General features: G+C 32.8%; 1 protein-coding gene across 1 annotated transcript; it reads right to left on the reverse strand.

The window, feature by feature from the left end:
• Nucleotides 1-1,393: 1,393 nt before the first annotated feature.
• Nucleotides 1,394-12,459, reverse strand: LOC123669246 (probable ATP-dependent RNA helicase Dbp73D). The gene is made up of 8 exons (XM_045602868.1): nucleotides 12,138-12,459; nucleotides 4,784-5,078; nucleotides 4,335-4,665; nucleotides 3,756-4,037; nucleotides 3,370-3,547; nucleotides 2,402-3,050; nucleotides 2,137-2,317; nucleotides 1,394-1,657 (listed from the first exon to the last, which is right to left on the reverse strand). The coding sequence occupies exons 2-8, from the start codon at nucleotides 4,804-4,806 to the stop codon at nucleotides 1,424-1,426; spliced, it is 1,878 nt and encodes a 625-aa protein (XP_045458824.1). The 5' UTR covers nucleotides 4,807-5,078; nucleotides 12,138-12,459; the 3' UTR covers nucleotides 1,394-1,423.
• Nucleotides 12,460-14,543: the final 2,084 nt, after the last annotated feature.

The raw sequence follows: 14,543 nt of genomic DNA on the forward strand, positions 1-14,543 counted from the left end.
GATTTCGACAAATTTTGTTTTAATCGAAAGGTGGTGTGTGCCAATTGGTCCCATTTAAATTTATTTGAGATCTACACTAGTTTTTGAGTTATATCTAATAATGCGTTTTTACTTGACGCTTTTTTCGTCGACCTACGTTGTATTATACCGCATAACTTTCTACTGGATGTACCGATTTTGATAATTCTTTTTTTATTGGAAAGGAGATATCCCTAGTTTGGTACCGTGATAAGGAAACCAGGATCTGATGATGGAATCCCAGAGAAATCGAGGGAAACTCTCGAAAATCCGTAATAACTTTTTACTGAGTGTACTGATTTTGATAATTTTTAATTTAATCGAAAGCTGATGTTTATCATGTGGTCACATTTAAATTTTATCGAGATCTGATAACTACTTTTTGAGTAATCTTTGATAACACGTAGTTGCTTGACTATTTTTTCGTCGATCTACGTTGTATTACTTGTCGATGTAATTGAAGTCTGTTTTTTTTTCATTTGCGAGCAAACACAATTATTAGATTGTTACTACATACATATTTTTATTACTATAAAAAGTCTACCGACTAATACATATCACCATACGGTACCAATACTACCAAACTAAAATACATAGTTAATTGTAGGCAACAGCAATAATGTCCGCATTATGGCAGGAGGATTCCCGAATAAATGTTTATCTTTAAGGTAATTTAGGTTCGATCGAATGAAAATAGACCGTATTGCTATTGCTGTAGTGCTTAGTTTGTTTGCATAACGTCAATACTACTTATGTCAAAATGTCAAACGGAGCGCAATATTGTTAATGTTTACGCATACGCAATACGCATTTTTTTTTAAATTAAAGCGTGTAACACCGCGGGGCACAGCTAGTATATTCGCTGCAGCTAGCTATACAGCTAGTATATAGTTAGTAATTCAAAGTAAAGTCGTCGTAGTTTTTTTAGGTGTATTTCAAAACTAATTCAAGTTCCAATTAAGCATCAGCACAATTTAGCATTGTGCTCCACTGAGTCATATTATGCTCTGTAATTGGAAAACGCACACTTTAGCCACTTCTAGCGGAATTTCGAAAGTGATTTATTTACAAAACTGGCAACTTTTTTCTTTGATGTAGCCACAAACTAGATTGTCCTAACGGCAACACTGCTGGTCACATGGTAAGCGATTACTGTAGCTATTTCTATAACACCAGAAGCATCGCAAGTGCGTTGCCGACCCTATCCTCAACTCTCCCCAGGAACTCTGGTCACCTTACTCACCAACAGGAACACAACATTGCTTGAAAGCAACCAAAACATACCTTAATTGTTTAACTGGTAAATTGTGCGTCTATAAAGAGCTAATGTATTGACAAATAATGAATAATACAATATTTAAATTAAACAACAGAATTATTAAACTTTCGTAGAATTTAATATTAATCACATATTAATTGGTTTACTTTCGTTATGTTTCCTTTTACGTTGTGATTTGCTAGTTAATTTTGCTGCTCTTTTTAATTCTATAGATTTTTTTACTTTGGAATGAATTTCGTCGTTAATTGATTTCTTTGTGTCGCGTATAGCATTTTCGTAACTTTCAATGAGTTGATTTAAAATATCTTGATCTATTTTTAATTCTGGTATTTCATTTTTCCCTCCAGATTGTAAAATTTCCTATAAACACGAGGATATATTAGTTTTCTACACAAAATTTAATTAAATTATTTATTTATATCATCAAAATTAAAAGTTTTTCACTAAATGCCAAAGAATTTTTAACCGACTTCCAAAAAATATATCCGCCAACCCGCATTGGAGCAGCGTGGTGGATTAAGCTCTGATCCTTCCCCTACATGGGGAGAGAGGCCTATGCCCAGTAGTGGGATATTACAGACTGAAGCGTATACTTTTTTTAGACTAAAATCAGTATATAATGCAAATTTTTTGTTAAAAATCTAGACAAAATAAGTTATTTAGTATGGATTAGTGGGGAGTCTATTTACACTTTCAAGCAAAAAAAAATTACCCCTGAAGTAACAGTATGGAGCAGTGATCAGTATAGCAAAAGGAATTTAGATGTTTTTTTAAAAAAATTAAAATATACTACAAGTTACAGGTATTGATATGGTTATTCATATAAATAATTTTATTACCTTAAACATTTGCATTTGATTATGGACAAGAATGGTAACAGCATTTCCCTTGCGTCCTGCTCTACCTGTACGGCCAATTCTATGAACATAAGTTTTAATGTTTCGAGGTGGATCATAAGATACAACATAATTACAATCTGGTATATCTATCCCTCTAGCTAAGGCATCAGTACTTATAATTCTGAAATAAATAAAAAAAAATGTAAAGATATTTAGTTAATTTCATGCAATATGTATATAAAATTTATATTAGAATTTCACATACACATCAATTTCAGAGTGATTAAACTTTTTTAAAACTTTTTCTCTGTTTGTTCTATTCAATGCCGCTGATAACTCTGCCACTTTAATATTCCCTTTACCCCAAGTACCTAAAAGTACTGTCAGTCTATGTGCTGATTGAGCAGAATTTGTGAAACAGAGAGTTTTATCCCATTTTTGGTTGGAAAGGAAATGATACAAAATTAGTGGTTTTTCTTCGGCTGTACAGACAACAAACTGTTCTTGCAATTCATCTGGTGTTGTATATTTTTTAACCATATTATCTGTTGAATCATTTATCGGAGCAGCCGAAAAAAGTTTTGGTTGATATAACCCCCATTGTTCCAATAGTTCTGGGTCAGGAGACAATGTTGCAGAAAATAGAAGCTTGTGTATGGATGATTTTTGCGAACTTATATTATGCCAATTTAAATGTGAGATTTTGTTGGAAATTTCACTTTCTATTTTAATATGTTTGTCTAGATGGTAAAGCCAATCATTTTGAACATTATCCATTATTCTATCAGCCTCATCGATGACAAGAAATTTCAAATGTTTTAACGAAAATCCCTCAGTGTTTTGTAAATGTTCCACTAATCTTCCAGCTGTACATACTATTATGTCAGTTTCACATATCCAATCTGATGTTTCTGCTGTAAATATACAAGATATAATAATAAAAAATTGGTTGTCTGTAAAGTTGGTTTACGGACGATAGTTTAACATGACAATGTCATAACAAAACATCTCCTAGGACGTATACGCCAATGGAGTGGAAGATGATAGATGAGGCGCACACCGCATATTCCATATACTATAACTTAGCGTAACGGGACAATGATGAGCGTAACGCATTGTGTCATCCTTTTTCGTGTATGCCACCAGCGTTCATCAATTTATTTGATGTTGTCACATCAAAAAATATAAATACACATATATTTTTACTACATTCAACTTTACTACAATTCTTACTGTATCTCATTATTTGCTGTTGTTCCTTATGTAAGGGTGTAGATCCACTTAATAGTGCAACTTTAAGTCCAGTGTTAGTGCAATACTTTTTAAACACTTTAGCAACTTGTGCTGCTAGTTCTTGCACAGGTAAAACAACTAATGCCCTCACACGATGACCAAGTTGTTTCATTAAAATCTGAAATCAACAATAGAAACATATTATAAGTGTTATATGATCAATAAGTTGTGCAAGTGAATTATTAAAGCCATTTTTTTTGCCAGTTTTTTTGCCAAAATGAAATCTAGAACAACAAAATTGTTATTAGTATATGTGAAATAATAAATTAAAAAAAAAAAAACAGATTTTATTTTGTTAATTTATTACTTGAATACATATAACTTACTTGAATTATTGGTAATACAAATGATAAAGTTTTTCCACTTCCCGTTGGAGCCGAAACACAAATGTCATGAGGTCTAAAAGGTTCTGGCAAATTGTGTTCCTTTATAACAAAAGGGATGACTTGCTCTTGGACAGGGAACAAGTGTGTTATACCTTCTTTTAATAATGTAGCTTTAAGAGTGTTGTCAAGCCATGTTTGTTGCTCTATAGAACATGTCAAGATTTGCAAATCCTTAGATACACTATAAGCATGAGAGAGCCAGTATGGTAGAACTCTGTCAGTCTAAAAAGAAATATTATTAAAATAAATAAATAAATATCTACACAATACACACACGGTCGCCCGTTCCTAAAGTAAGCAACTTAATGCTTGTGTTATAGGTAACAGTCGACTGATATAGTTTTTTATATATATTTTTTTTTCGATAAACATATATAAATAATTATATATATTACACCCAGACTTGGGGTGGGAATCGAACCCTCTACTATCGAACTACAAACTGGGTAAATGGGCTAGTCAAACCCAAAGAATATCTTATTAAAATTGTTTTATTCAAGATACACTAAAAGTACTTACTTTAGTTTTCTTTTCAAAATCTGTATTACCTAAAATTTTAAATTCATTTTGTTGTTTATTTATTTTATTAGGTTTAGCAGGAATATTAACGGGTGCTAGATCATCTTCTACATTTTTGTCTTCTACAGTTTCATTGCTTTTGTTTTCATTGATATTTGTTCTGTTATTTTCCAAATTATCTGACAAATCATGTTTTTTTAAAGTAATAGTGTCTGGTGTCTTTTTCTTAATATTATATATTTTTTTTCTTTCTTCAATCTTCTGTTTTAATTTTTGTAAATGCAACGTTTCCTGGTTGATAATCTCCGAGTTTTCATTACTGCCCGTGTATCTGTATAAGTTTATTTTTAGTTAACACCTTTATAAATATTACTTTATTTAATATCAGAAAAAATACCACAAACATGTAAATATTCATATTATTAGCAAAATCAAACAATTTTTTTTACCTATTTATTATAAATAAATCCATTATGTAAAGATATGCCTTACAAATAAAACACTCAAATCCTTATAAAATATATTATTTGTAGTGAAATTCTGTATTTTTTTCTATTTGTTTTTCTTTAGGTTAATGGCTTTCAATAGTGCCAAATGAGCACAAATGATTTCACCAATGTCACATAGCACGGAGAATACATGAAGGAGATTGACCGGTGCAGTCCAGTTCACAACCTTCGTTAATTTGTTTAAAAAGTATATAGGAAATAGTAGTAGTTAGTATGAAATAATATATCTCTTCACCTAGAACAACACAAAAATTAAAGTTAGTAAGGTATATTACATTATACAACTATGTTATACGAGGACAATAACAAATATATATTTACAAACACCTAATGAGTATTTACAATTTAATTCTATTACATTTGATATATTTACTTCAAATTTTACAAAAAGGACTGAACACAAGCAACATAAATAAACATTCAATATTTACTGGAGGGGATTTTACGAGGATGAACATCATATAGGAGACAAGGGAGATTAAGACAATTTAAAAGGATATGGGATGCTGAACCATTGTCGAGGCCACATTCACAAAGAAAATACGGTAAAGCTTTAGATTAGGTAAAACCGAATTTCGGGACCGTGGGGGGATGGGGGGGGAGAGGGTGGGGAACGCTACCCCTGGTACCACTGTCACACCTCGGAACCCCATGGTTATGGAGATATCCATGGTTAAAGTTTTGAGGTTAGAAGAAGAATTTCGAAAGTTAGAGGAACGCTTGGCTCCGGCGCTACGGGAAGGGCTGCCCTCCCTCCGCGCCTCCGCGGCACAAAAAAAAAACACTCTAGGGGTAGGACAGACCAAGACCACGTGGACAGTGGGGTGCTCCGATTCGGTTTTGGGTATTTTTCGAATTTCTAAACCTATATTCTAGCACGCAATGTTACTAATTTTATTAGAATATTATGTCTGACGCGTTATTTTGTTTAAAAGTGTCGATTTGTCACACAATGCAAACAGTACGAGCTCAAAGGTATTATAATAGCTTTAAATTCTTCTTCTAACCTCAAAACTTTAACCATGGATATCTCCATAACCATGGGGTTTTGAGGTGTGACGGTGTTACCTTGTATAGATTCCCCTACACCCTCCACCCTCCACACCCAAAAACCCCATAATTCGGTTTTTCTAATTCGGTTTTACCTAATCTAGATCTTAGCCGAAAATACTCTCGTAACTGATTTTTGCCAGATGAATCGGTGTGCTCACATGAGCAAGATGTATACGACAGATTGTGGACAAAAGCCAACGATCTGTATGATAAAGAAGAAAAATCCAAGGGCGTCTTGATGTTTCAGGTTGTATGGAAGCACAGAACTTTCCCTTTACCGATTTTGACTCAACCCAAAACGAGTTCCAGGTCTTGTCAAGATGTTTTCGCCAGAGCGCGCAAGTCAGTGGAAAAGTTTACAACCATTTTTGCACAAGAATCAGCAGTCTCGTTACCCGGGATGCGTGAGTGACCGGGAATCCATACCAAAATAATTTGCAATCTTTTTTAATAGCATCAGAACATAGCCTATCTAATCTTTAAAATGATAGAAACAGTAACTACAAAAGGAGTTAGCTTTTATAACTAACAAGCAGCTGAGAAAGTCAGTGTAGATTACATTTTGTCCTAAGTTGTGGAAGATAGCTTAAAAGACAGCTTTCAAAATGGCAACAGCTTCACCAGTAAATACTGACGTTTGAGGAGGGCTTATAAATTGTAGTACTATTCTATATTTTGGGATCCAACAGGCAGCACCCACACAGCTATCGGGGGAAAGTTTAGATGTATCATTATAAATAAAAAGGTGTTCTGACCAATTCTGATGAACGATATATTGGAAAATGAAACTTGTGTCTGATGTACCTTTTATCAGACCAAGATCTGTGATAATAGAATTAGTACCTGGATGACCGAGCCCAGCTCGGTATTTTTAGTAAATCGTGAAGGATTAGTAGTAGAAGAGAGAGTTAAAATGATTCGCTGCCGGTTTGGATAAAGTCTTTTTTAACCGACTTCAAAAAAGGAGGAGGTTACTCAATTCGGCTGAAGGAAACTCAATACATATATATCGCACCTTCGGTGCAACAAAGTCACAATTCAGGACACTTTTTTTGTTATGTCTTTTATTAGGACTTTTTGATAATTTAATATAAGATTTTTAAACTATAGCAAAGAAAGTAAACTATTAATTTATAAAGATTTCAAACCCACTATAAATAGTAATCCAGAAATGAGGAAGTAAAAGCGAAAAAAAAAAATTGAAAATCCTCTCCTGTAAAATTAAGAAATGAGCTGTTTTGACTTTGTTGCACCGAAGGTGCGATATATATATATCACTATCACTACATAGTATAAAACAAAGTCGCTTTCTCTGTTCCTATGTCCCTATATATGCTTAAATCTTTAAACCTACGCAATGGATTTTGATGAGGTTTTTTAGTAGATACAGTGATTGAAGAGGAAGGTTTATATGTATAATAACATCCATTAAATAGTGGAGAAATACTGTTATTTTTGAGTTTTCTAATGTTATGTCGTAAATAATTACATTTTTTTCGCTTACATTGCAAACGCAGCCTGAACCCTACGAGATTTATCAAAATAATGTCCTAAGTATTATACACATTGAAAATTTCTACAGAAAACTCTGCTATAGTATATGTCTATCTCTTATGGATATCCACAATAACATTTTTTGGTCATTTACTTTTTACGATAAATAATGGGTAATTTTCAAAGCGATTTTAACCAATACAGCATTAATCCTTATCTAATTAAATACCTTAAATACATTGTTGATTTAATATAGCCCTTTACAGCATATGATTTAAATGAATATTTTTGAAGATATTATAGATTTAAAAATTGCGATACGTAGCGTTTGTGACAGTTCCGGCCGGCTTTTACTCTAAAGTTAACGCGTGCGGGCCACGGGCAGTAATGAATAAATCAAAACTACTGGATCGATTTGAATCATTTTTCAGTGAATGACATAGGCTATAATTATATTTTATACCCGTGCGAAGCCGGAGCGGGTCGCTAGTATATATATATATTTTAATTTATGTTCGGGGATAACTTCGTCGTTTATGAAAAGATTTTGATAATTCTTTTTTTGGTGGAAAGGAGATATCCCTGGTGTGGTAGCATGATAAGGAAACCAGGATCTGATGATGGGATCCTAGAGAAATCGAGGGAAACTCTCGAAAATCCGCATAACTTTACATTAACTGCATAATACTTAACATACTACTGGGTGTACTGATTTTGATGATTTTTAACTTAATCGAATGCCGATGTTTATCATGTAATCATATTTCATCGAGATCTGATTACAACTTTTGGAGTAATCTTTGATAATGCGTATTTCTTGACTATTTTTTCGTGTACCTACATTGTATTACTTGTCGATGTAATTGAAGTCGATTTTTTTTCGTTTGCCTGCAAACACAATTATTAATAATGAATTAACGCAAAATAAAAATAAAAAATAACGATAAATTAAAAATTGATACAAAATACACAATTACAACGCTTCAGTCTGTAATATCCCACTACTGGGCATAGGCCTCTTTCCCCATGTAGGAGAAGGATCAGAGCTTAATCCACCACGCTGCTCCAATGCGGGTTGGCGGATATTAAGCGAGTAACGATCGCTATCAGGTGTACATGATAACAACCGGGACCGACGGCTTAACGTGCTCTCCGAGGCACGGTGGGGAGACCCACAAGGACTGCACAAACACCCAGACCACGGCAAACACCTGTATGGCCAATACAAATGTTTATCACGTGCTGGGATCGAACCCGCAACCGCCAACGCAACAGGTACTATTCATGACGTAACCGTTGCCCCAACGCGTGTCAAACACAATTACAAGATTGAAAGTAATTGCGTCTCAAAAACTGACAGGCGCTCCAACAAATCGTGTTTTTTCTGAAAATCACATTTGAATACGAATTATATATTTATAAAATATGAATAATATTTTTTTACCGACAATAATAAAAAATATAAATAAACATAAAAAAAACAAAAATTAAAAATTATTAAAAAATAATAATGATAAAGTATGAATAATATTTTTCGATTTAACCGACATAATAAATAAAAAAGTAGGAACAGCCTATTTAAATAAAAAATAACCAGTGCAATTAGAAAAAGAAAAAGAAAAAAAAATTGACCAGGGACATGGGGATTTGAAACATGATCTACTCGGTTGGTCCCGACCGACCGATTTCCCACCGAGCTATTGCAACTAACCTGACAAACGCGAAATTTACTTTCGCATTCTAACGATATTTTTTTCACTCCCTAAAAACAGGGATAAAACGACATTTTCTGAAAATGAATCCTAGTTAGATAGATTTATCTCCCCCGAAACTCCCTATATACTAAATTTTATGAAAATCGTTGGAGCCGTTTCCGAGATCTAGATTCTATATATATACAGGGTGTGGCGTAAATAGTGGTCCACCGTTAAGGGTTCGATAAACCAGGTAATTTACTATAACATATTATAATTTTATCCATTTTTACCCAAAGGTTCCGGAAATATTTTTATTTTTTATTTTTTTACGATATTTGTACCCCTTGTTACAAATTTGGTTGTAGTTTTAACAAATACCATTATTTTTTCATTTTGATTACTGGTAATTACTGCGGAACACTAGAGCTATCGTTAAATAACATGTTTTTAATGTAAATTTAAGGCTTTTGAAGAAAGAAATTGGTTTTACTCAACTTTAAACCCAAATTTTTAACATATCATGCTAATTCAAGAGCGATTTTTGTAAAAAAAATGTACTAAGCTGTCAGTGCCCATTCATTTAAAAACATGCCTACTAAATACCAATTTCAAAATGGTATCACAATAGCAGATCCTTTTGTTTAACAGAAAGATATCCAATTTTAATTGAAGAAAGGAAGATTTTCATTGAAATACATTTTAAAATTTAGTTGCATTAATACTTATAATTTTTGTAAAAAAAAGTAACCACACTGTCAGTGCATATTCATTTTAAAATATTCCTACTAAACACAGATTTTAAAACGATTTGCCATCCCATTAATAAAAAAAATATTGCAACTTTAATTGAAAAAGACTTAAAATTAAAATAAAAAATTACTACTGTTACAGAGTGATCTGGCCATGGCCATGCACATGAGTGAGTGGCCTAACCTGTAAATTAGGACAAGGTATTAAAAAAAAAACAAGTCATACTGTCATCGTTTATTATTATTCTTTGACATGATTACAAACACTCTAAAAATTACACCAAATGCTCGAAATGGCCCCCATTCGCAGCTATACATGCTCTGCAACGTCGAATATACAGTGTTTGTAATCATGTCAAAGAATAATAATAAACGATGACAGTATGACTTGTTTTTAACCGACTTCCAAAAAAGGAGGAGGTTCTCAATTCGACTGTATTTTTTTAAATGTATGTTACATCAGAACTTTTGACCGTGTGGACCGATTTCGAGAATTTTTGTTTTAATCGAAAGGTGGTGTGTGTCAACTGGTCCCATTTAAATTTATTTGAGATCTAACAACTACTTTTCGAATTATATCTAATAATGCGTTTTTATTTGACGCTTTTTTCGTCGACCTACGGTGTATTATACCGCATAACTTTCTATTGGATGTACCGATTTTGATAATTATTTTTTTGTTGGAAAGGGCATATCCCTAGTTTGGTACCATGATAAGAAAACTAGGATCTGATGATGGGATCCTAGAGAAATCGAGGGAAACTCCCGAAAATCCGCAATAACTTTTTACTGGATGTACCGATTTTGATAATTTTTAATTTAATCGAAAGCTAATGTTTATCATGTGGTCACATATAAATTTTATTGAGATCTGATAACTACTTTTTGAGTAATCTTTGATAACGCATAGTTACTTGACTATTTTTTCGTCGATCTACGTTGTATTACTCGTCGATGTAATTGAAGTCGGTTTTTTTTTTCGTTTGTGAGCAAACACAATTATTTTTTAATGCCTTGTTCTAATTTACAAGTTAGGCCAAGATCACTCTGTAACAGTAGTAATTTTTTATTTTAATTTTAAGTCTTTTTCAATTAAAGTTGCAATATTTTTTTTATTAATGGGATGGCAAATCGTTTTAAAATCTGTGTTTAGTAGGAATATTTTAAAATGAATATGCACTGACAGTGTGGTTACTTTTTTTTACAAAAATTATAAGTATTAATGCAACTAAATTTTAAAATGTATTTCAATGAAAATCTTCCTTTCTTCAATTAAAATTGGATATCTTTCTGTTAAACAAAAGGATCTGCTATTGTGATACCATTTTGAAATTGGTATTTAGTAGGCATGTTTTTAAATGAATGGGCACTGACAGCTTAGTACATTTTTTTTACAAAAATCGCTCTTGAATTAGCATGATATGTTAAAAATTTGGGTTTAAAGTTGAGTAAAACCAATTTTTTTCTTCAAAAGCCTTAAATTTACATTAAAAACATGTTATTTAACGATAGCTCTAGTGTTCCGCAGTAATTACCAGTAATCAAAATGAAAAAATAATGGTATTTGTTAAAACTACAACCAAATTTGTAACAAGGGGTACAAATATCGTAAAAAAATAAAAAATAAAAATATTTCCGGAACCTTTGGGTAAAAATGGATAAAATTATAATATGTTATAGTAAATTACCTGGTTTATCGAACCCTTAACGGTGGACCACTATTTACGCCACACCCTGTATATATATATATACAAGAATTGCTCGTTTAATAGTATAAGATATACAAGAGCTTGAAACAGGGTAGTAAAAAAAGGATTAGAGGTCTGGTAAATTTAAGAAAACTATCTAAGAGGCAAGATGGGGTTCTAGCATTGGAACGGAGATGGGTTAGCTCGTAGATGGGATATGAGGCGATGGGATGACAATTGTAGCGATTTGGCGAGAAAACGATCGCATAAAAATCTTCTTCGGAATTGAAAAGGGGCGAGCTACAGTCTATCGAAAGTAAGACGTCAACGTCTCGTGAAAAGTCACTTATTGTTAGATTTTATATAAACGAAGAAAATTATTACGGGCACCCCCGTCAAACTGCTGATATGAACTGCTGATCGAAAGCGTCTCGGATATTTGGATGGATCCTGCCATCGGTCGGCTTTTAAGTTCCAAGATGGTAGTGGAACTGTATTATCCCTTAGTTGCCTCTTACGACACCCACAGGAAGAATCGGGGTAGCTATATTCTTTACTGCCGTAACCACACAGCAGACATAGATAACTTAATAAATACAATAAAAACACTTACCGAACCTTCTGAATGTATATATAAGCAAGTATAACCAATTACTAACTATTTTCACTATAAAGTTTGCTAAATAAACTTAAAAACACAAACAAAAAAACCAAAATCTATCCGACACGGTTGTTAATCAATGTAACGCGAGCGAAAACAACAATTCTGTAGTTTATTCAAGTTTATTGTAATTTGTAAGTTGTAACCTTATTGTAACTTCAACGTAATGTCACTCTCTCACTTTTATAACCTCAAAACAACACCTCAAATAATGGAGCATAGAGCCTCAAATCATATGTTCCGATCAAGTTCCGATATGCGCTGCGTCCACTTTACAGTGTGACTGCAAAGAGCAACACGGAGGGGAGTAGCCATGTTCAGGCGTTCCCCTCTGTCAAGGTATGAGGCCAAATGGCCATATGCATACAATTACACTAGTTGCAGTCGCACTGATCACTAGACTAAATCTAGTTGCGCGATTAAATCAACGTCCTTCAAAAAATGCCAAATTGTTCTGTTTTTTGCTGCAAAAAGCGATCTGCCACGTCAAATTTATTAAACATGACGTTACCTTTCATACGTAAGTATTTTTTAATCACATTATTACTTGTATACTTCTTTTAAACCTTTTTAAAACTTAAAAATTACAAATATTATCGGTCGTGTGGACTCGATTTGCTTACCAACAGAGGCCGCTCGCCCTCATACAATATGCGGATCGGTCGAGCGACTGATCGGAGTCTATTTCCGAGAAGCCGCTGTCGCCGAGCGATAGTGTTGTTACCGGTTTGTTTGTAGATGGTTATCGATAAAAACGGTAAAGGCAAAAGAGGAGACAGACATTTTTGAGATTTTGATTTATTTAAAATATTATATTGCTAGCTTTTTTTAATAAACATAGTTATATAATAAAATTGCATTAAATTAAATATAATACACGTATTATGAGTATTAATACATTTTACTAGAATTACTTAATGTGAACTTCAACCATAATGTTTTATATAAAAATTTGGCAGGTTTTCTAAAAATCCAAATTTAAGGGATACATGGAAATACAATGTAATAACAGATTAACCTGGATGCCCACAAAAAATAGTGTAATTTGTTCAGATCATATCAATACCACTAACTTTCAAGTGTTGGCGAACAATAGAAGGATTATTCAAGGGCACCAAACCAACACTAACGCCACACTGTTTTTGTCCCGTAAGTTTTTTTTTTGTCTCATGTACAAGGTAATCAAGATATGGTTCACCTTAGTCATAGTAGTGAAATGAAGCTCAGATTTATCAACTTTGAATATTAACAATGTCTTTCAGAGTCATCAAAATTTAATAGAAAGCTGATGTTTATCATGTGGTCGCGTTTAAATTTCATCGAGATCAGATAACAACTTTTTGAGTAACCTTTGATAACGCGTATATATTACGTATATTATATTACTTGTAGATGTAACTGAAGTCAGTTTTTTTTTCGTTTGCCAGCAAATACAATTACTGTAGATAATGCTGTGTTTTACAAAGTCTTACTACATTATATATTTCTATTATCATTAGTTTTTGCAGCGCACGCAATGTAAGGAATTTTGTAGGTTATTTTTTTATCCCTTGGGTTACATTATTGGAGTTTTAGTAAGGATCCCTAATATTTTTGAAAATATAGTATAACCTATGTCGCTCAAGGATAGTGTAGCTTCTCAACGGTGAAATAATTTTTTGAATCGGTCCAGTAGTTTCGGAGCCTATTCAATGCTAATAAACAAACAATCAAATCTTTACTCTTTATAATCGTTTATTTTACATGAAGATGTTTGATTTGTAGTATATAATAAATGAAGACTATTTTTATAATAACATCTTACCTTTGTATCACTTTAAAAACCCTAGTTCTTTAACCGAGTACTTGAATTTATCGATAATGCATATCGACAGTTGTTACAACCATGGCTGTAAGCATCTTGTCAGTGTAGTTGCGGCGTGTCATTATACTGTAATGACACAAAATGAAGTGTGAAAAATGTAAGTGTGACTTTTATTTAGTATGTGTGAGTTTCGTAGTGACAAACGATTATTTTTGTGTGCGAATTAGATAAAGTGTGCATGTGTGTAATTCCCCCCCCCCCCGCAAACAATGACAGACAGTTTTGTATCACCAACGGTTTGGTAACAAACGCAATGGCTACACCTACCCCACCCCAGCCTGCAAAATAATGATATTTGTAATAAAAAAAATACTAATTGATAGATTTTGAATTGCTCAATTCAACTACGTTGTCCTTTTAAATTGCTCACCTCAAATTATATAATTAAAAATCAAAATTTAAAAAAAAATTCAAATATTTTCAAACTCCTATATCTTTTGATGTATACAATATTTTAAATTGCTCAAAGTGTTAAAAAACTGCTCAAGTTGCAT

The sequence above is a fragment of the Melitaea cinxia genome, chromosome 1 (genome assembly GCF_905220565.1).
Source record: "Melitaea cinxia chromosome 1, ilMelCinx1.1, whole genome shotgun sequence".
NCBI lineage: Eukaryota > Metazoa > Arthropoda > Insecta > Lepidoptera > Nymphalidae > Melitaea > Melitaea cinxia.